This window comes from Takifugu rubripes, chromosome 11, assembly GCF_901000725.2.
Source record: "Takifugu rubripes chromosome 11, fTakRub1.2, whole genome shotgun sequence".
Classification (NCBI taxonomy): Eukaryota; Metazoa; Chordata; class Actinopteri; order Tetraodontiformes; family Tetraodontidae; genus Takifugu; species Takifugu rubripes.
This window is the reverse complement of record NC_042295.1, coordinates 13,203,127-13,227,100: the sequence shown is the minus strand read 5'-3', so window position 1 is coordinate 13,227,100 and position 23,974 is coordinate 13,203,127. Positions and strand designations below refer to the sequence as shown.

The 23,974-nt window shown below is 41.9% G+C and overlaps 1 protein-coding gene across 6 annotated transcripts in view; it reads right to left on the bottom strand.

Moving 5' to 3' along the window:
- The window catches only part of arhgap42b (Rho GTPase activating protein 42b), a 34,219-nt gene extending 10,661 nt beyond the window's left edge, over positions 1-23,558 (bottom strand). For 5 of the 6 annotated variants that reach the window (XM_011608629.2, XM_011608632.2, XM_011608630.2 and 2 more), the window contains exons 1-6: positions 23,236-23,558; positions 16,228-16,323; positions 13,388-13,449; positions 7,674-7,745; positions 847-948; positions 513-623 (exon numbers count right to left, since the gene is read on the bottom strand). In XM_011608629.2, coding sequence (XP_011606931.2) covers positions 513-623; positions 847-948; positions 7,674-7,745; positions 13,388-13,449; positions 16,228-16,323; positions 23,236-23,389 — 597 coding nt within the window. In that variant the 5' untranslated portion in view covers positions 23,390-23,558. Of the gene's footprint in view, positions 1-512; positions 624-846; positions 949-7,673; positions 7,746-13,387; positions 13,450-16,227; positions 16,324-22,098; positions 22,469-23,235 lie in introns of those variants that run through there. The other variant, XM_029843441.1, reaches the window with a different exon arrangement.
- Positions 23,559-23,974: the final 416 nt, after the last annotated feature.

Below are 23,974 nucleotides of genomic sequence, written 5' to 3'. Positions count from 1 at the left end.
AGTTTCCCTCTCACTGTCATGGTTCATGGTAGCATATCTACGCTAAACTGCTAAAAACACACAAAATCTGGGAACGTGTAAAGTGAACATAAGTTTGAAGATTTAAAAGAGAGATTCACATCCTTATACAGAAAATATAACGTGTCAGCCACGAAACCACACAAAGACGGTGCTGTTTTATGGCTAACAGCTGTTCTGTCTTGATACAAGACACTTGGCACCCACAGAGCTGTGCAGTACTGCAGTAGTAGCAGCTAATTTGGGGCCTTTAATTTGCAGTTACATTTTCTCTGATATTACCTCCCAGATTCCTCCTGAGGACATTTTTATTCTTAGAAAATACTGCAAAGTGACGCAGGTGACGTTCAGACTAGCTGAACATTAAAAGATATTTCATTTTAACCTGAGGTCACTTAAGACAGCAGACATTTACAGCATGCTTATTTCCTGTTTAGAGTCTGCCTCTAACTTCATATCGACAAATGTAAATGTAAAAGTAAGACCTCGCTTACGGGCTCAACAAACTCAAACTTCTTTTTTTCTTGCACTTCTTGTATTTTGAAAACGTACTCCAGGGATGCGTCATAGAAGAGCTGCCTCTCCTTATCAATCTGTGTGTCGGCCTGAGAATGAGCAAACACACCAGGGTCAGTGCAACACCAAAGACGGGGGTCATAGTGGGCGCGCACGTGGAGTTAATGCTTACATCACTGCCAGGAAACTGTGTGCAGAAAAAAGGAGCAGCCATTGTACGAGCAATTTTTTTTTAAAAAAGGAGACGCTAAGCCAACAATAACAGCATTATTCAAAGGAATCCTGGAGAGTAGAAAATAGTTTGTGCTTTACCTCCTGCAGGTACGCTTCCTTCTTTCTGGATGACAGGCTCAGGTGTCTCTCAAGTGTGGAGTAGTATTTTTCTGTCTCCTTATCAAATTTCTTCTTTCCATCCTGAAAAAAATCCACACAAGCCATGAAGAAACCGTTGAGCCGTCCTGATACATATGTGAAGGAACTGCCACTAGGTGGGGGTCTGACAACATTTTAGATCTATGCCATTTAAAAGCCACGGCCAAACATCATTACAGGTCAGTGTAAGATAAAGTAACGACCAACAGGCAGTAAGAGCACAATCAATTACTAAACCTTAACATTGTCATGTCACATCTGCAGTATATATTTATAAACTATAACATATATACTGTGAAGGAACATCAAGCACTTGGTGTCAAACAGGTATCACTATTAGTTGTGGATATTTATTTCAATATTTTGCCAAAAAGAAACTGTCCCAGAAGGCTCTGAGGAAGGAACAGGAAATGATCTTCATGCCAGATGCCCATCTATAAAGCATATGGACGGGGAGACTGAACATTTCACCCGAAAGGGGAAAAAACAAAATCCAGTTTGCAGGCTTTAATCAAACTGTAGCCAAGCAGACGCAGCACATCTGTGGGTCTCATCTGCAATTCTGACCTTTAAAATTAAGTACTGCCCACCCAGCTGGCTGAACCAACACTCATAAAGAGGCGAGTGGATCACGGGGTGGGGAAAGTGTGAGGAAATGGCCAGTGCAACCAGGTCCAGCCTGTTTGTTTTCATTCCCATGGCCCTGAAATTTTGCATGTCTAATCTACTAACCAGTGATGTGAAGTAGAACATTGTTCTACCTCAGTAACCCCTACAGCAGTTTAACACACCACAAGAGAACACCATCACCAGCACAGAACCCTTAGATACACTTATGGAACAGCATCTTATCTCCATGACGGATGTTGTCCCTTAACCAGAAATTGTTTTCCAGTGGCTAAAGAAGGGCTTCATGGAAAACACTGGCAACAAATGATACAAAATGGTAACACAGCTGACAGAAAAAGGATTTAAGGAAGAGAAAGAGGAATTGTATAAAGAGAGATTCCATAGATAAAGCATTTTAGGTTTCGCTAAGGTTTGCAAACACAGCAGGAATCATTCTCCGGGTGTAAACAAGCTAGAAAATGATAGAAAAAAGAATCCCCCGGATGACTCAGGGGAGAGTCAGCCTGGTTCCCCAAAGTCTATTGCTTTGTTTTGATCCTAGAAAGACATGTGAGGACCCTGCTGCTACAGTCACGCCACAAGACCGAGCTGCGCCACTCTCACCATTTTTGTGTTTTTTGCAGGTTAATTTGCAAAGATTCTGCTAAAGCTGAGGGAACAGTGCAGGGGCGACACTTTGATGCCCCACACCTGATGTCAAAGGTGTGGATTGATGCATATCTGACACACTGGGGCAGCAGCCCAGGAGTAAAATGTCTGAGAAGGGATCAAGCCAAAGACTTTCAAACACACATGAACCTTCCGCTTGGGAGATTTCCTCCTCTGATTGCTTTGTTCACTCTCATGAATAAAACATGTAGAGAAAAGAGAAAATTCTGATGCAGATTCCTCTGAAGTGTAATTTCTCTCTAGAAAGTCTCATGTTTCTGTTACCAGAGTTTTGAGGGTGGCTGAAAAATGGCTGAGATTGCTAATTACTAACATAATGCAGTTGGAAGGAAACGGATCAAACCGCAGGTGTTATTTTTCCTGCTTCCTGCTTTTCCAAATGTACTGAAATATTTGGGGGGTGGCTATAAAGTGTCCGTTTTGACACAAGCTCTAACTAGCCTCGAGACCATCATTTCTGAAGCTCTCTTCACCATGGCAACAACCATGAGCAGCAGAGGAGGTTGAATGTGTCTGTGTGTTTAGAGGAGCCGCAGATATTACAGAATATAGATTAAATTTCTATACCAACTGCTGACAATTGTACAAACCGCAGTAATGACCTGTGCATTTTTGCCACAGCTTCATTTCAACACGATTCTCTTGAAAGGGAGACTTTGTGTCCCAGGTCTGTGAGCTCATTAGAAAAAAACTAATTGGAGCAGGGGTCCAGAATGGTGGCAGCCAGGTTATTTTGATGCTTCGCCACACATGAGCTGGTCTTGCATCCACAGGGGAGGCAGAGGGAACACACAAATTTCAGCCCGAATTGTGTTACCGAGCTGCGAAGCCAAGAAATCTCTCTTTTCATAGAGACATCACAGGTTGCAAAAAACTGTTGGACGAGAAACATGAAATAATTACAAACATCTGCTCCTGAAGCACTGAAAAAGAGGCCCAAACTGCAAAAAGAAAGTTAAAAAAATCCAAACAATCAGGCCCGCTGCTATTTGACAATTGGAATATAAGATTTGTAAAGAAAAAAACGCTGCTTTCATCAGATTATCCTAATTGTAATTCCATGTAAAGCCTCAACAAGCTCTTTCTGAATATAGATGGCTGTAAACTGCATCCTGTGTAAATATTTCTTGTGTCTCAAGAGGCCTGTAAGCCATACTCACATCACTCAATAATGGAAATATATTTCTAATGTTGCTTTCGTGAGTCCAGTTGATTTGCACTAGATAAGCAATCAGTTTCCTTGATGTATCGACTCTATTGTTATTCACAAATGGTGTAAAGACACCTAGAACAGGAGGAACATAATAGCTTATTATGCCCGCCAATTGCAATCCTGGAATGACATTTTCCGCTCACAAGAATGAGGAAATGAAATATGAGCATATATGCCATTTATGTAGCTTTCCCTTCATGTTCCTTTGCCACATTTTAGATTGACCTCCATGGTATGAAGCAGGTTGACACCATAGAAATGTGTGATGTCTGGTCACCCTTTGCAGTGAGAGGTCAGCTCAAAATAACGGCGGCCATCTGACTCCCATCTGGTTCGGACTGCACGTGTTCTTTGCACTCATCAAGTGGGAGGACCGCCCATAGTGTCCCTCATGTTGACGACCTTTGAGAGAAAGATAATACCGCCGCAACTTTACAGAGCAGCGATTCCACCAAGAGGCAGACATGTTGAGGTACCTTCCTATGAATGCGAGGGCGCGCCTGGGGTCCGTTTAAACATCTACAGGCACAAACGTGATGTTTATGTATTTTACAAAACACAGAGAGAATTCAGGCCCGAGGCTGGGGCTTAAGTTGTAAGAAGCAATTAGGACCAGGAAGAATCAGTCGAGTGAAACTAAGACAGACTTCCATTGCTCAGTTCTGTGCGGAACGTGTGGTTTCTTTTGTTGAACAACTTTCATCTGAAAAGGATGTGAAACAGATGCTTTCAGTTTCGCACTGATTTCGGCCTATGCATGGTTTCAGTTCTGTTCCCACACTTTGTATGATCTTCTGCCCTTGTGGGTCTGTATGTATTCAGGCTTGATGGCACCAAAGGAAAACATTTAGATGAACCTCGTGTGACCCGACTGTGCCTAATATGTCTCGCAACATTCAATCTACTGGAGTTATGGCCACAGAAGTGTTACGATACACCGCTCTGTAGCTGCAGTCGGGTTGCTCATTGTTTGCCCAAATAAGGTCAGAGTTACCCGTTTGAAAAGTGAACACTCGAATGTGAAACCCAGTGGCTTTTAGGGGTCAAACAGCATGAAGATTCTCAGAACAGTGGAAAGTTGCTCGGTGGCTCAATAAGTTCTCCTTTTATCTCACACTGGCTGGACTGAAGAGTTGATGCGGCGGGGGTGGGGGATCAGGAGACCCATTCAGATGAAGGGATGGGGGAAAAGAATATTTGGACAGAGCAACAGTCTTCTCCCAGAGGAATTTCTAAACACAGCTTGCGTAATGACACAGAGAATTATGATGCAGCAGACTGGGCTAAATAAATGGTTCCTGTAAATCAAAGCATAAAATAACAATGCCTCTCCAATCCAAAGTTCAAATCCAGCACTCCACAGCCCAAACGTGACGAGCCCAAACACACATTACAACACTTGTTCTACTTTTAAGAAAAGAAATCAAGCAAGGCAGGAATACGATGCTGGAATGTCCCTCTGTGGCCTTGAGGCTATAAGGCATTCGACTGATTCACTGATATGAGAGCTAGCAGCGAAGTCACAGACTTAGCGGGGCAACCGTGCAGTGGTCTTTCAGCTCTAGCAGCTTGTTCATATGTGAGCCCACCAAGAGAATGACCGCGAACAAACCGCTGTGCTTACATCTCATGCCTTAGCTTTGGCCAGGAATGAAAGTATAGCTTGTAGCAACAAGCCCACACTGTTGTTTGTAGTCAACTCTGGCTTCAACAACATATCGACTGCAACCAGGATGCCTTCAAGCAGCATTGGGCTGAACGGCTTCTGATATCATTTCTCTAAACCAAAAGCTCAGAGAGACATGGAATAAATAAATAAATATTGGTTTGTGTAGGTCAGGAGTGGGCAATATTTTTTTTCCAGTGGCCCATACTTATAAGAGTACGTGAAGGGCTACACAATTGGAAATGAAAGGGAAATGTGAAATATTTAGCGCTGAATTATTTCAAGCTACAGATATTTGGTGGGCAGGATTGCGTTACCGTAGGCCATTTGTCAACCCACAATTTGTGCAATTGTGTTATCCGTTTTTAAATTGGCGAAAGATTTTGTCTGATACCCACCACAGCTCACTGAAGACGCACTATGATAGGACACAAATATGGACTCAAATGACCGAATTAATGAAGAAAATAATATTCAGACACTACTTTTAAACAAATACAGGATCATTTGCTTGACTATTACAATTAACCACTCAGTTTACTAATTTGATTTAGGAAGACTGTTTTATTTTTAGAGATAACCCAAACTTTAATAGTCCTGCATCACCCACTGATTAATGAAAAATACCAATATCTGTTGTATTAAATTATTTAGGGCAAAACACACAACACTTTTGAATTACACCTTTGAGAAAGGACTGTAATGAGCAGCATTGCATCCAACTGCAGCATTGCATCCAACACATAATAATATGTACTTAAATGCTCATCAGAAAAATAATAAACAGAGGTTGTTAATACTCACACTGGTAGTTAATGATTATCGTGGACACAACGTGTCTGCATCTAAGGAGTCCGAATGGACCCGCGTATGTGTCCACAGAAAGGTTTGCCAGCAGTTAATGGGAACAATGAACCTCTCTATGCAAGACCATCACAGTCTGGTGTCATTTGTGAGGTTGCCTCGCGTGTGCAGGTTCAGGAAGAGCTTTTTCGTTCAGTGAGCCATAAAAGCTGTTCACTGAACTTCCTGCCGGTCAGATCACACTGGGCATCACTCAGTTCAAGTTACACATCAGAGGGCGCTTCCTCGCTGTCCAATGAAAAGGGAGTGGACACCAGCTCCAGTTCTGGTTCATTCTTCTCAGAGCCGGAGAAACGATGGTTGACCTGAGTATGGAGGCATCTCAGAGCAGAGGTTCTGTGAGGGAGGTTCATTCAGTGAAACCAGCATTTGGAAATATGGCGAAAAACGGGATTAGCTTGGCTTTGAACACATGTGAATACAGCTCGTGGACCATTGTGTTCTTCCCCTGTAACTTCAGATTTAGCTGGTTTACATGGCTCAGCACCTCCACCCCAAATACAAACCCACACATCCAATCAAAGCCTTGCAACTCCTCCGCTTTACCAGCATTCCTCGGGAACATCACGACCTCTCCTCTCAACTTCCACGCACGATGGAGCCCCTTCTTCATTCTCAGCCAGCGAACGCTGGCGGTGGTTGAGCCCTCGGGCCCAGGACAAATCCACGGGTTTTACCACCGTTTTGGTGACACGATCCAGTTGCACCAACGGATTTACACAGGGATTCTTGGTGGAAAATGCAGTGTAGGAAAATCAATCCTGAGCTGGTACCGTCATCTTTGACCCGGTTCTTTATCCTTCGCGAAAGCCAGGCGTTCATTCCGGTGAGGTTTGAGGTCACAACCCCGACTTGTCCTGCTCATCGATTCCAAGGCAAGAAATTCCTCTAGGATTTCACACTGATCACTTATCCCTGGTATTAACATAAGTAGTTGGGCTGTTCTTTGATATCTGTGCTCTGATACAGAGCACAGGAAAAAAAAGCGCGAAGTCAGCTGCTCTCTTCAGCAGTTCATCAGACAAGTCTTCATCAATCACTTCCCGACACCTGGTAACGGTCCAACGAGACAGACTGATATTTTCAAACTGAATTTCATTGTCAGGTCAGAGGAGGCTACCAGCTGCAACATTACGGTCTCTCAAAAACTCACCCTCCGAGAACCACCTGCTGTGTTTGGCTAGCTTCTGAGCCAGCATGCAGCTAACATTCATGACCGTCTCTTGGACGGCAGTCTGATTTCTAAAATTGTTGCCAGGCAGTTAAAATAGAACACAAGTTTTCTCCCTCCCCCAACAATAGGTTTATGGCGTCGTTTGCATGCTTGGTAGAGACATGTTTCTTAATATCACAGTCTTTGAAAACAGTAATTTGAGTTTTGGCATATCAGGCATAAAACATTTGAACCCATTCTTGTCCACTCTTTTTTTAAAACCTGACTAATTTAAAAAAAACGAACAAAACACTTCATTTAGAATCTACTTTTCTTTTGTCACAGCACTCGTCCTGACCATCAGACAGTAACTATGCAAGATTTAAAGAAATTCTGACCAACTCCAAATTTAAAATAGCGCCCCCTGTTGCAAGTGGGTGATATATCAGTTCAAAGCCATTCACCTCTAGATAAGCATTTTTTTTACATTGATGGCCGGACTGAGCCCCAGCGGCTGGGCTGGGCTGGGCCTGTGTGTAAGAATGTGGCCCTGTGTGATGTAAATCTCTTACCTTTGCAGCACCTATCTGCTCCTTACGGAATTTTTCCAGGGGCGTAATCAGCACATCATCTGCATTCTGAATCTGAAAGACCAACACCAAAAAAATAAAGGCATGTACTACGCTGAAATATTCACGTATAAATCTACTGCAAACAGCATTTTCAATAGTGCAAAATTATATTTACAAGGTGAAAAACAAACCTTAACATTGTGCTTCATTACAAATTGTCTTTAGATGTTTGAGAAAGAGCAAAAAATTATCAATGAATTAAACCACAGAACAATCCAGTCCAAATCAAATACAGATGTGCTGTTCAAACCCAAGATGAGAGAGCCATCATCCCCATTATTATCCCATTGACAGTCAAGAATGTGAAAATCTAGGGTAGAAAAATGAGTATTGGAAGAAGCACTCAACAATAGTTGTGCTCGGCAAAGGAAATGAAGCCCTTTTATGTGAGCTGCAGAGCCGTATTGTCAAACCCTGCTGATAAATCGCACGTTACATACAATGCATTTAAATGTTCGAGGCATGGCTGCAGATACCAATGACCTCTTCAGCCTCATGAATGAAGTATGACGTGAGCCCAGAGTCTCTGCTCTCTCAGTATAGATAGAAACAGATAAGGTGATATATATATTGAAAGAATTATTGTCAGCACCTTACATTTCTGGCTCGTTCGGAAAGGTGCCGTTAACATGGTTATGACGTTCCCATGGACACTGGTGAAGCTGCTCTATGTCAGTCCACACTGACAGCTCTTAGGGGGACAATGTCTTTGTGTTGACTGTGTGTGATAAAGCAGAGTCTGTTGTGTCCCCTCTGTTGTGTGTCCACTAAATTAAGGTCGCAGACCATCAGCTCCCCCAGCTACAGTCCACAAACCACGCACGTCGTCTCAGAACAGAATTGTTTGTACCATTATTTGGGGACATTTTTGTTGTCCCCAAATAACCCTGCCAAGGAAGAATGGTGTGGCTGCTGACCACTGCAGTCTACCCATCCATTCTGCTGCGGGGACGTGCATACACTCAACTTTATCATTTGTTGATCATCTATTCTAAAACTTTAGATTGTCTTCCACCAGGAAAGATGGCTCTGATGAGCCGGTCTTCAGCTGATCAGAGAATGAGATTCAGTATTGAAGCACGTAAGAACGTGCACGTGCGGTCATTTGGCAAGTTGGTTCACGGTCAGTCCCATTTTTCATCTGATCTGTCAAGCGGTGCCGCAGCATGGTGATCAGGAGTAAAATCTCAAATAGTGCACGTGGGCACTACACTAAAGAAACATGCACTTTAAATGTCCCTTTACAAAACAGAATATAAATGTGTAGGTAATTCAGACGCTGTATTATCCTACGTACATATATATACATTCCAAATGTACTTCAAGCTGTCGCATTATGAGCTGTTATAAAAAATTAGAGGGCAACAGTTACAAGATAAATCAAGGCAATTTTTGTGTGATGCCACAAGCGCAGTGGAGATTTAGTGGTCATCATATCTCGCCGTTATGATAATTCCATCATATAAAAGTCTTTGTGCCACCCACGGTGTCAACAGGGAGAATTATGCCGCTCTTCCAGTGTGAAGGTGTCATTTCCTCTGCTTATCTCACCGTGTTTTCAGTCTAATTGACTCGAGTATTACAGAGCTTAACATATTTGAAAGATTCCCAACACCATTTCTCCACATATTTAAATAAACAGCACACTAAGCTTTACTTTTTAAGCATTACTTAAGAATCTCTTTACCCGAGATTATCTGACCGTGCAGGAATTCTTTAGGACAATCACAGCACGATTGTGATCTAATATATGAAATTATTTTAAAAACAGTATGGGTCATTACAGACGCCTTCAAAATAATTTTAAATGTGACACAACAATAAAGTGATATGACAGAGGATCCATATGCGCAACCCCTTTTATTGCATATTTACCTATGCATCGTGATTCAAAAGTGAATCAGAAGTAACCTTTGACCCGATCACCTGAGAAACAGACCGTGAGCTGATTTGACATGTGTAGCTGAGACACAGCTGTGAGGGCTGCTGTTAGTGCTGTTGAGTGGGTTTACTTTCCTCAACTGACACATAAAACCCCAACATGGTTTACATCCAATGACAGCCCGCAGCAAAAACATGAAATATACACGTTATCTCTGTGACGGTTACAACAGAAACAATCAAATGAACCTCAGTTCCTTGAAGCAGAAATAATCCATGCAAACTCACTCTCTCACTCTCTCTCGCTTGTTCCTCCACTGAGGGTCGCGGGGGGACTGGAGCCTATCCCAGCACAATGGGCGGAGGCAGGGTACACCCTGGACTGGACGCCAGTCAATCGCAGGGCTAACACATACAGACAAACAACCATTCTCTCTCACACTCACACCTACGGGCAATTTAGAGTTTCCAATTAGCCTAATCCCCAATCATGCATGTCTTTGGAGTATGGGAGGAAGCCGGAGTACCCGGAGAGAACCCATGCAGGCACAAAGAGAACATGCAAACTCCACACAGAAAGTCCCCAGCCTCAGTCCCAACCGGGGATCGAACCCAGGGCCTTCTTGCTGTGAGGCCACAGTGCTAACCACCACACCACCGTGCTGCCCCCTGCAAACTCAATGGATCTATTAAACATATAAAAACCCCTATAGCACATCAGTATAGAACATGCCAGTGCCGATGGTGTGCTAATAAAAGAGGGGAGGGGTGTGCTTCAGTCACTTCTGTCTGCAGGTGGTTCCACTGTGTGTGTGTGTGTGTGTGTGTGTGTGTGTGTGTTTTAATTGTTAGAATCTCACCGCAGAGCTGAATCTTGTTTTAATCCTATTTTGTGCAGCACCGCTACCTGCAGCAAACCTAAAAGCCACCCTTTCATCTGTGGATGAAATCACTGAGCAGAGTAAGAGCAGAGGTGGCAGGTTTGCCCTGCGCATGTCGTAGGGGAGCGAGTTGTTTTAGCATTGATGTAAAGATGCTGCTGAAATGCAGACAGCAACAGACGCTGTCCTGTGAGAGTTCTGTGTTAGGGATAGCAAATGTCAGAGTTTGAGGTCAGTGGAGTCTATGACGTAATCGTCAGGGTGTTTATCCTAGATTACTGCATCGGGTTCTCCAAAACGAACATGTATTAGATTTTTATATTAGCATCTGATTAAGGGATTTTTTTCTGAAAGGACAAGCTTGTAAACTCCACAAGGGAGAGACGACATCAACCGAAAATAGCATCATTATTCACTCATGACATCTGTCCTGCCACAGCAGAAACCACTGCTGTCTATCAACCGTGTGAGTGAGTCAGATTACACGTGAGCCATCATGAAGGTACAGCTGTCCCCAGTCTGCAGTCCCAGCGCAGTGAAACAAAACATTTACAACACCAACCTGCCATAATAAAATATTTAATTGGCTCTCTAAAAAATAGGACTACCTGCCAGCATGTTAGTAAAAGTGGTAGACTGGGGTTACAAAGAAGCCCAAGTAAGGAAGAGAATTTGCTTCTGAATTAACTTATTTCCATACTGTGCATCATTTATTTATTAATGCTGTCTTCAGGATGATATATGGTTTTAAACAGTGGTGCATATAAATGAAGACAAAATCATTAATCCAGCACATGGCTCCTGTAGAAACCATGAAAAACTTTACGTCCCAGACAAGAAACAGCTGTTTTCAGACTGACAGCTCATATCAGAGGAGGCTTTCCATCTGAGGAATCAGCGAGCCTGCTATAAAGAAGAGACGCAAAAGCAGCAGGGAGACAGAACGATAGGTGGAGAAAGAATATCAGCTAGTGGGAGCCTGCCCATTATTGAGGTAGGCAACATGTAAGCATGTTTAAGATAAACTGGCTTTAACATTTACAGCGAATCGGAGCTGAAATTGGGGTATTTTGCATTTGACAGTTATCCTCCCACTAAACCCTATATATTCATAAAACTGGGGCAATCTCCTTACATATTATATTTGTTTTAGGGCTTAATTTTAGATTCAATCAGGCAAGTCAGCCAGAAGACCTTGAACAATTTCTATCAAAGATGATTAGAATTTATTTCATTTTTTTAATATACAGTCTAAATCTGTCTCCTACCGAGTTTCATTCTGCCAAGACAAATGTACAAATCTCCATTCTAAATACCTTCCAGGCTGTCATTCGCCCACACACGACTGTCAACGGGACTTTTTCCTCAGTTCACATAACATCACACACATTTAAATCAATGAATCAATGAAAGCATATTATGTCCCTCAAACACAACATTTGGGTGGTATAAACAAATGCCCTGAAATTTTATGTATCTCAAGGCTGTTGAGGCAAATTGCTTTAGTCAGCAGAAATCAGTGTCCGCACTTGTCAACATGGAGGAGGGTCCAGTGTTCAAGCAAAGCTTCCTTTGAGTTGACTCTGAAGCCTGTAGGTTTCACGCATGGCTCTACTTTTCAAGCATTATATTTAACTCACCGACTCAGTCCAGATGTGAGACAGTTGTGTGTGCGTGTGTGTGTGTGGGGGGGTTCTCTCACTGACCTTTAAAGTCTCTATTTCTCTAATCAAATGCAGAAACAGTCAAAACTGCAGCAGAGTTTGATCTGAGACACCAGAGTCAGTGAGATTCAACAGTCCTGCTGTCTGACTCGGAGGCTGCGCCACCTTTATTGTTCACATCCTGTGTGATCTATGACTGCCGAGTCTGTCTTGTATCTCCTACATTTACCCCAACTGTCTTTAGAGCAGAACATCGTAAAACACAGTGCTCAGGTATCAGCACGTAAGACTGATGCATATTTCGCATACCTGCCCCGGGAGGCCCACGGAGGGGTTTTAATTATACTTCAGGGTATTATTGAGGAATGTTTTTATTGACAAATGTTAACATTGAAATGATAAACTACACCTGTCATTCACAGCTAATTAGACTCAACAAGGCAGCAGATCATGTCTATAAAGAGACTCAGCATCTACAATAACAACATAACATTACAAGTGTCCTCCAACAAAAGCGTCACAAAGGTTATTTGTAAAAGCAAGTGCTTTCTTGTGGCCATGTATATTCGGAGCTGTAGATAATGCTGTAAATACCTAAAATAACTTTAGATTGGGGAAGAAGAGGTGGCTAAATGTAGGGTTCAGCAGGTGAAGAAGGCTTCAAGGATAAAATCAGTGAGATGCTTCCAGCTGGACACCAGTACGCTGACGGCGCCAAACACGTTCGACAAAGCACGACCTTGAAAGTTGGCATTGTTCTCTTTTAACGATCTTCAGCAATCTGTGTTATTAGAAATCCAATTTTTTTAAACCTAAAAAAAAGTCTAAATGTTAGACAGGTGACACAGCACATCAGTTTCATTGAATAGTTTTATATTTAAGATCTGACTTCCCATGTTATATTCAGTAATAGCTGCTGTTGTTGGCCCTGAAACACTATTCAAAAATAGTAAAAGTGAAACCAAAATAACCAAGTGATAAGCAAATGTTGATAATGTAAACACAAATAACACTACCCCGATTTCTCATGCTCATTTTCAGCTTGGAAGGAGAACAAGCAAATAAACTTCTTCCTCTTTCAGTCTGAACAGCATCAATATCCGGCACACTTTCTCAGACGAGTTAGAAACCAGCATGTTCTGTGGTTTAATTTACTGCGTACACAGAATAACAAATAACCATCTAAAATTTTAATTTAGAAAATGAAAAAATAATAAAAACACCTTACCAAGCGCCTTCTCTCCTCTTCAACCATGTTCAACAGCTGGGAGAATTCTTTAAATGACTGGGCTGAAACACAGAATGATCAGTTGTGATGAAAGAGCATACAATAGGTTGATAAAATCATCAACACATTCACCATTAATGCCTGATACAGTGTTGTTATAACTACAAGTTCCGGTCATAAAAAAAGAGGATATTTTAGCCCAACCTCTCAGCAGTAAAAGATCAGATGGTCGTGATCCCACAAGCTATAGCGTGGTGCTAAAATGTTTATTTGCACAGTATCTTCAGCGCTTTCTGGGTAGCTCATTTTAAAACCTAATAAAATCATGCAGCTGTTCAATTTAAAACCAAGACTACAGCAATAAACAATACTTCAGCTGAAAGAACCCCATGTACTGATTGCTTCCCTCAATTTCCAACACGGCTGGCCTCTACAATATACAGTTACATGTAGCAGCAATATAGGAGAAACCGATTCTGTACAGATATGTTCGTACCATTTGGGCATTAGGTCAGTATCTTATAGATTGTGTACAGTGAGATGAATGGTGCGTACAGTACAGTACATCCAATCTTGCTTTCATACAGAAGCAGATTCATTAAATAGGGAACCAATACACTGTGACTCAAATTGTTCCCCCTCACTGTCACTCGTATCCCGGCCATTTAGCCATTATGGCTGCCAACACATTAACGTCATTATCGACTGGGACAGTCTGGCACGGGGATCCATGCATCATCTTGAGCCTTTTGGTCGATTTAAACACCAAAGCCTTTCTTTTAAAAACCAGGCAGCAGTGATATTGTGCCAGTGGTCCTGCAGGCAGGCTGGCCTCCTATTAACTCAGCTAGCTCCTTTATCATCATCAGCACAAACCTCTTAGGGGGTAAAGGGCACAGCTGGAGCCATTGATGGGACAAGATTAGACTCCGAAGAAGGGAAATGGGAGTCGACGTGAGGTTAGAGCATATTATTTACGAAGAAATGCAAAAGGCAATTGAGCTATAGGCATAACTGAATAGAACGCAATTTACCACCCCAGGGGTAGACAAATGGGATCAACTAAAATAAAAACAGAGAGGTATAGATACAATTATTGAGCTTGAATAGGATTTTAATGCTTCTTGTCGATATTGAACTCTTGAAAGCTGCTCGTGTCCATCCCTGAAGACTAAACCACGCTTGGAAAGGGAAGGACTGACCTTTGAAGAGAAGTGCATGGAACTTTTTCAAAACAATTCAAATTTGCAACACCACTTCAATCTTTTGGCCCTATTGATTCCTAGATAACTGGCATCGAATGTGAATGTCACTGCAAGAAGTCATACAGTGAAATCAATAAAGGGTCACGTGACCCTGTCTGGCAGCACATACGGCATCATCATGTTATGTGAGAAATTTGGGAGCATCAAAGTGAGCCGAACCAATAGTGCATCAAGACAGGGGATGGCATTCAGGCAAGGGTCCTGCTATGTCAGGTAAAAAGCACAGCTTCATGGATGGCCAGATTGATTTCATCAGGCTGTTGTGGGAGTAATAACGGCTTTCTCTTTCAGAGCAAGTGGGAGGGCGGGATGAAATAATATGCTTAAAAACATTTAATGTTGATATGAAATGCCTTGGGAATGCAAGAGATTGCGATAGAAACTTAGACTAATGCCTATTTTAATTACATAGCCTTATGCAATTAAAATACCCACTATCCATTAATGCTGTTGAGAGAGAAGTTGCCCAAATCTAGGAATTTAATTTTAATTAGCATTAATGTATTGATCTTTAGGCTTGCATAATCAGTTTTCTGATCCTTTCATTCTGCATACAGACTGCGGCTGAAAAAAAAGAAAGTCTATTCGTTACACATTTAGATGAACATAACACTTCTCACGTAAATGAGGTCAATATCCAGTCCAGACCTCACAGATGGACAGTTATTCACCAGTGTCTCCCGCTTCACAGAGTTGGGACACGAGCTGGAGATAATTAGCAGTGGAAAAAACAGAGGACAGAACAGCCAGACTGGGAGTCCTGTCCATTAGAAGGAGCCAGGACCGCTGCACAGCTGCTTTAATACTCCTGTTGAAGGCCAGGAGGTTCACACTACCAATAATCTCTGACACTGATCACAATTAGTCCCTTTGATCTGTTACAGGCTTGAAAAGGTACAGTGGAAACATCATAGGCAAAAATCAATGCTGTTAATTATGCATGTATCACAGACGGGCTTAAGCATCTGCATTCAGAATTAAATCCCACTCCAGGAGTCTGCAGTGTTCAAGAGATCCTTCACTGACTCTGTGTTTGGGGTGTTTTTCAACACTGATTTAACTGGGATAGCATCACATGTGCAAATACTGTACCACGCAAACATGTCTCGTCCATGTCTCGCCAAGATAATGCAAAAATGGACTGGGCTGGCAAGAACAAAGCATGTGCAGCTGAAAAGAATCAGAGGTGGATGTAGTTTCAAGTCCCCTTTGGTTCTAGCATCACAACATTGTTGCATTTTAATTACATGCGAGACAGCATATAAATTTCGGCGTAGCGCAGGATGAGACGCACAGATTAAAACGCAACACGCAATTAGGACCAAAGCAAATGATAAGAGCAGAAGAGCTGGTTGAGATAAGAGTGTTGTTTATGGAACATGAGCAGATGTGGTTCCTTGCTAAAGGTGTGAGCCAGGACTGATTTGGGGGTTTTCACAAGCAGCTGCACTCCATTATTTCCAGTAAAGTGGATTCCACTGAATATTCCACTGGTGTGAAAGACTGGACCGGGCTATCCTTCGCTACGCCTGGAAGGTGGAGGATGTTTAAGCATGCAGAGAGAGACGATCTTACCAATGTTCACTTCATCATCTGTCTCTGCATCACCGATGCACTCAAACTGGAACTCCTGTAGGGACTGGGAGAACTTCTGGACAGCTACAGAGAGATCTGGGGGTGGGGGGCAAAACAATTTGGACATCAGAACACAGCAAAAATATATGAGACGTTAAAGACACAAATTCATTCAAGCTTTAATTTCTGTCATTGTTCGTTAATGTCACACGTCTCCATCAATGCAAAAGAGTTGTGTTTATGTTCTGTAACAAGAAAAAACAACATGAAAACTTTGGTGCAATTCTATCAATAATAAAATTATCAACTGAATTAGAGTAAAATTCAAAGCGTCCTATTTTTGCAGGTTAAATTTATTCATAAATTCATACAAACCTGAAAAAGATTATTAATCTTGTTGTTGTTGTTATTATATGAATGTTAGTGTGTGTGTGTGCATTGATTTAGGAGTCTCACACTGGTGGAGGGAACCAACATTACCACAAAATGACCATTTCTACTCTTACTTGTATCATCAGCTAAGGTTTCCAGAACAACATAGCGCTGCAATTTCGCATATTTGTTTTATATTTCTACGCACTATTTATTAAGCGCTGAAATGAAATGGCATGAGCCCGTCTCATTAGTGGAGAACAGATGTACTTTCAAGCACTTTCTCCTTCACATGAGATTATCACCAGACAAACTGATTGAAATGCAACATAAAGTAACATCTATGCTAAAGTAAATGTATATTTATTATATGTTTCACTTTAGAGAAAAAGTAAGACAGATAAGGCACGCCAAAAAAAAAAAGATTTCCAGATGCACTGATAAGTTTCCTGAGCACTCCAGCACTTATGTCCCTGAAAATATGATATAAGTCTGCAGCAGAAAAAGGAATTTAAAAAACATTAAAGACAAAAAAAGGGGATAGTGAATTCAAATATCTTAAACATTCATCTTTAACCGTACACTGTTTAAAACTCCCCTAGTAGCTAATCTGTACTCACCTTTTAAATGTTGCATATTTCTACTATTTCTACTACACTGCATGAACTCTACTTAAAAACTCTGAACCCCCAAAGAAGCACGACTAGATGGAAAATGTCTCATTTACGGCAGCCAGACTTGCGTCAGTCAGCGCGCAGCGCAGCCCCTCGGGTACGCCCTTTATCTCGACTTCAGGGCAACCACATGCTACCGTAGTTCATCTGCTGACAACCCCTGACAAAACGCAGACAGCACTGGGGGGGATGTCTGCCATTTTAGCCCGAACGGTCTGCTTATTGTAGCGCCTTGGATATTTTAGTGCCATCGGAATGACTTCCACACAATAGTTAAACAAGTTCGAACTAGCTGATCCAATAACAGATTTAAAATACTACTCATAACTTCAAATGCTTTATTGTTCCAACTGTTCTACACACATCAGCACCCCTACTGGTTAGTAAAACTTCAAGAGCAATGAAAGACCTTGAAGTGGTCTTTCATTACAAAGCAACATTCCATTTTTGAAATTAAGCACTTTAATTGACCAGAATAGATCATATTAGTCCAGTTTTGTATGTTCCTGGAAAGTTAATGAAAATTCTTTCTTTAAATCACCACGCAGAGCGACACAACAGAATATGGATGGAGCTAAACACACAGCAGTCAACTGATTGCTTAGCAGAGAACTGTTACCACTGTGTGGCAATGTACCATTAAGAGATTGTAATGAAGCAGGGAACTTGTTAGAAATGATTTAGGTGTTTCTCTGTTTTAGACACCTTCTTGGGCTCCCCACCAGAATGATACATATTGTCAGCACACTGTCTCATGCACAACCAGTGTAGTCTTTTGCCTGGCTCCAAATTTTCATTGCTAAAATAGTTTCCTGCTGCTGCGCACGTCTCTGTCGCATCTATCGAACTGAACCATGCTGTGCTGAACTCTAACGCACGGCTTTGTAGAAACTCGACTGTTTATTCTAACCCTCGGGAGACTCTGCGTGCACTTACAAAATGTCCCTTTTTATTTGCAAGTCTCGAAATTTTGCATACAACCCTTCATTTTCCTGACCAAAACAAATCACAATCATTTCTTTTGCGACAGACGGCACACCGTCTCCCCGTAGATGTGGATCGTGGTGAGAAGCACTGGACATTTCATTTGCCAGGAAAAAACACGATTTGAGATGGGTCGGTCTTAGAGGAGAATGCTTCCATGCAGCCAGCTTAACAAGAGTTGGAATATCTCTTTGATGCAACAGCGGGGCACATTGTGCCACTTTGATTCCATTTGGAGGGATTGTATCAAGGGAGTTGCACCTCATTCATCCGCTCGCTATTACTTTCACTTGTCAGCTTCCCAGTAGGAGAGTGTGAATAGCTTCGTGAGGAGAGGCAGACTTGCCCTTTAACTCCCAGAGCAGATGTAATGTTTCCAATGTTGACTGAAAGAAACCTTTTCCTAGAACTCCATGATTGCCAGATGTTAATGGCAGACACCAATTTCACAGAAGAGGTGATCATCATGAAATTACTAAAGAGAGAGAGACAGAGAGAGAGAGAGAGGCATAGCTAGATAAAATGGACAGATAAAATGGTTTAAATGCATGTGCAAAGCTCACGACAATATGAGAAGAGTAGAACTGGCCTGAGAGTCTAAACAACACCCTTCCCACAATAGTTGGCAGATTGTTCCAGCCAGTCTTAGTTTCTCAAATGCGTAGGATGGTGTGACATGCAAAATCCACATCTAAGACGGATTTTTGGATTCATTACAGGAATACAGCCCCAAAAATTCCAGTTAGAGTCCTTATGAAACAGATCTAATACATGAAACAACTTGTTTCATGTTATTATGCTGTACGAGTGAGAATTTTGGGCAATGTGGCTCTAAGGAGGGTCAGTCTGCAGTGTGCTTTGAAGACCTTAGATATATCTCTCCCCACCCATCCTCCTATATATCCCATTTTCCATAATATTTACCAGTAGTTTTTTCATAGCTAATAAAAGAAGTGCGAAGAGTCAGGTGACAGTAAGGAGGAGGATGGTGTTTGATATAACAATCACTCTGCTTGACAGACAAAACAGAACACTTTAATGTAATAGAAACCAACATGTTTCCTGCTCAGTCTGCAGGGAATGTTTTTAATCCCTTCCATCAATATCTGCAAAAACACGGCCGCCTCTCGCGCTGCTGCTCGAGCCGTGCCGACTGCTTCACGGGGCACCATCGCCTCATATTGGGTTGTCCTGGATTTGATTTCCTCTGGATGGGTTCAAATTCATGAAGCTTGTCCGAACCGACGCAACGTTAACAGAACCAGACACCGTTATTGTCGCCATCAGCAACCAACACAAAACACGCACACGGAGGCACAATGACGTCCAGGCAAATGCCATCTGAGGGAGGAAGGGAGATGGTTACACAAGCCTGTTTACAGCATATTTCCTGTGGCCGAGTCTTGGGAGCGACAACTGACAAACAAAGTTTCCAAAACCAACAAAAAGGACTTTCATGCTACACTAATCCCAGTTTTAATAAACTAGGAAAATCCCTCAAAACTGTGGAGCCACAGTAGAAGCAAGTAAAGGTGCCCATGTCATTAAACCTGTTGAAATGATAATTCCATAATGACGACAGTCATGTGGGGCAGCCAGTCATTACTGCCTGTATCCAACAAAGGGGGTGTGCCGCTGTGGCTGATGAACAGCAGCGGGTTCGGGGGTGCAGACACAGTCAGCCGGATAATAACAGGCTGCCTTCTCGTCGGGTCTGCGCTGCCGTGGCTGGTTTTATTACTTCTCACGAATCTCTTCAGGAAGAGACAAAACTTTTAAAGGCCTAAAACTTCAAGAAGTTTGCAGGAAATGTAAGCTTAATGATTAAACAGGAGATAGTTGGCAAATGTTGCACCGGACCGAGCAAAGATATCACATACAACAATATCCAATTTGCAAATACCAGCATTGCAAAGCACAAACAAGCAGCTCAGACAAGTATCACTGCTTTAATACTGCACAAGCATTGATGCTGAGGAAGACAAGCTCTCCAATATCATAAGAAAAAACACGCTATTCTCAGTCTCCACACATCTGTAGGCTTGCATAAGACTCCAAATTTAAATGAGTCACTGGGTTCAGACATATGACTGGATCCTTCTCCAGTGTTTCCATTGATACGAGACGCTCTGATTCATTGAGATCTCATATGTCAGCCAACGGCTGAGGGACGACGTCACTCTGAATAAGGACTCTTGTGCAACAATTCTTAATTACAAAGACGCAAACGACACATTCACTTCCAGACCCCTCTTTTTTCCCCAACTTTGAATAACTGTTACATAACCACGCTGATTAAAGTACAGTCCATAACAGTTCAAGACGTCAGGCTACCTTCAAAGTGCCTTAAATGCAAATGTATTTAATATATCTTAAATACAATATAGCACTAATTATCCACTTCAGTCTGTACAGTCACTGCTCTCCTCAGAGGGGTTATTAAAAAATCAGCAGGCGTTAATCCCACCAGGTGTCAGCGCCAATCATACATATCATGGCAGCACTGCTTATAGCAGCTGCACATAGGTGTTGCACCTGGAATCCATTATCCCGTGTCGGCGGTGGGATTTCATAATGCTTAGATGCACAGTTCTCTTTTATTAGCAATGCAATGCACTACAGTGGGTATAAAATGAAGACAGGATTTCTCACTTTAAAAAAAGAAAGACGCATTAATTCAGAGCACTAATCCAACAAATTAATAATAAAGTGGGAAACGTAAAACCGCATATACACAAACAAGTCCTGTAGTCACACATTAAGTAAGTCCAGCTCGAACAATATTGGAGACCAGTTTGAAGGTAATGTATTAACAAGACAACAGGCCTTCATCCACCATGGATTCAGAGCATTTGGAAGGAAATTAAGGATCATATCAACTGAAATTTAGCATTATTAGCTTCTTTTTTTTAAAAAGGGGGCTCTAGTGATATTTTGTTCACCTCACCTCTGATGGTGGGTGATAAATTGCCGCACACCTTTGTTGCATTCCAAAGTTAAAGACCATCAATAATTTACTCCTTGGCTCTGTGTTCTCCCCCTGACTGAAACTGGGAATTCCAGTTGAAGGAAAATTCCGTAAAACTGAAACAAATGAAAAGATGTGACTGGTTAACATGAAACCTTCCTTGAACTAATTAAGTCTTACTGTGGTAACTGAGGCATTAAATGCACCTCAAAGCTCATATATAAACTCGGATGAGGTCTTAACACCATTTCTATGTAATAATAATGTTTAAAGAGACTGAAAATATCATCTATCTTCCTAAAGTTTCAAATACATTTAACAGACTGCAGCTGAAGACTTTTGACATCATGAAACTGAGGATACAACCGGCTACGAATAAAGCATCAAGCCCAGTATTCCTGTGGACCTGCGGTCTGCCTGCTCACTGGAGACAAAGCAAAGAACTCAAACCGCTGGACTAAATTTAATAGTTGTTCTACTGAACATCACTTTGCCCAAAGATAACAGTGTGATATTCCATATTTGAATATAAACATTTTAATTGCATCGAAGCAAAATCAAGACGCAACTCTACTGCGGCGTCATCTAAAGAACGCTGCTGCTCTGAGATAGCCTACAGATATGATAAGATTATGATGCCTAATTTCCTGTTTGAATTGCTGGCTCTTTTCCCACAGAGATTGTGTAAAATCTCCATGATGAAGCCCCTCATTCTGCTTTGCAGCACTTATTCATTCACATCGAATCTCAACGAGGCGTCATAATGCTGCCACGCCGTGTGTGATCTCAGCTAATGAGTTCACATCCCGCATTTAAACAGAAGTATGATGAGAAAAGATGTCTGTGTAAATTCTGATGAGAAAAGCGCATTACCCATATTTGGCACGGTGATTTTTATGCTCCACGAGCAGCAGGATGTAAATAACAGAACAACCGGTTGGGCCATGAGAAATGCCTCCTTCTGCTCAGATGCTCAGATCCCGAACCAGCACCCTCTCCACACTTCATTAAATGCTTCCAGTTCACAACTGTTCTAGCTGGTAACCTCTGGTGTCTGCTCTCAATCCTGCACTGGTGGGTCACAACTGGCAAGGTGTCAACGGCCCGTCGTGCTACTCTGCAGTATGACATTAGCCTTGAATACAGAAGGGGATGTAACTATCCCAGATTAGATCTTTTCATGAATTTACATACAGATGGGTGATATGTGAAGTGAGAGGCCCATGTTAAAGTACTAAATATGCACAGAACAAGAGTAATTACGGTTATAAACCTGGATTTGCATGCATGAATTTACTGCTTATTTATAATAAGTCTTTTAAAAGACACAAATAACTAAACTTAATGTAAACTTCTAATGCACAATGTTACGTTATTAACTGGTTTGAAAAATGCTGTATAAACACACTTTTATTATCCATCTAATCTAATCCCTGTGTAGCTCTGGGTTGGTAAATAAAGGAGAGAAATGACTCCAAGGCAGCCCGGCACAAAAGCCTGACCTTTCCTACATATTTCAGGTCAGCTATTTTCCACATTTAGGCCAGCGTTCCCAAACCCATCTCCATTTTAGGGACCTGTGTGACGTTAGCAGCCCAAAAACAGAGCAGGAAGCCCACTTCAATCAGTTTAATAGAATTTCTAGTGAACTTGGAGTTTCAGAGGACAATGACCAGCCACATCTTCCAGGCCAAACAGCCTTTTACTTTACTTTTATTCATGTATAATTTCACTCATGATTGAGACTACTAACAGTCTAACACTGCTCTTCCCTGTGGTTGGAACAGCCTAGGGGCAAATGTGAGGGATTAACAACAACCATTGTATCAAATGCGATTCATCTTTCCCATAAGTACTTTAAATGGTAATGAAACGTCCCCCAGTGAGGCAGCAAAGGATTGTGCGTCTCCCAGTAGCGAGAATCAAAGACCCCTGAGACATTAGACATGAACAGCATGAACGCATCCTCTGATCTGAACCCTTAAACCTTTTTCTGCAGCAGATACTCACTCCTGAAGGCGGCGATCAGCATATTTCCATCCTTGATCAGCTCTTTTATGAATTTATTTGTCCTCTCCAGCTCGATTTCGTGGCATGTGATGCGCTCTCTGAAATCCGGACTGTCCAGGAAAGAGTCGGTGAACTCCAGCGTCGGGAGCCCCATGGTCCCCGAGGTTTCCTCTCACACTTCTGATTGTTCTGAAAGTCTTTCGGCGCTTACTCACATCGCTGCAGTGCAATCCTGTCGTCTGACCACCTCTGCAAACTTTTGCGGCTCCTCCACTTCCTCACTTCCGCCCGTGTTTTGGGATTTGGGACCTTGGATAAAAGCAGTGGTGGTGTGACTCCTGCTGGTTAGACTGGGAGAGTTGTTGCTGTTGGCTTTTGCTTTCAAATCAAGTAAACCTGACAAAAGTGCAGTTAAAGGAAAACAAATGACAAGATATGCAAACTTCTTTAATTGGTTATCATTTTAAAATTCCTGTTTCGTGATTATTCACTTCTGGTGCAAATTTACAAACAACAAAGTGTCACAGTTCATTTTGCCAGTATGACAAATTTATATTCGCTTGACAGATTCGCGATTCATACTGGCTCTATGTGGATTTAGGTTTATTTTAAAAAAAAATTATTTTCCTTTTGGGCAACTTATGAGAATGGATGTTTCCTTAGACGTTCCAGGTAACAGGGCTAGAAATCTGGAATATGGGCCCTGATGGGCAAATTAATACCTTGGTCAAAAAAGGCA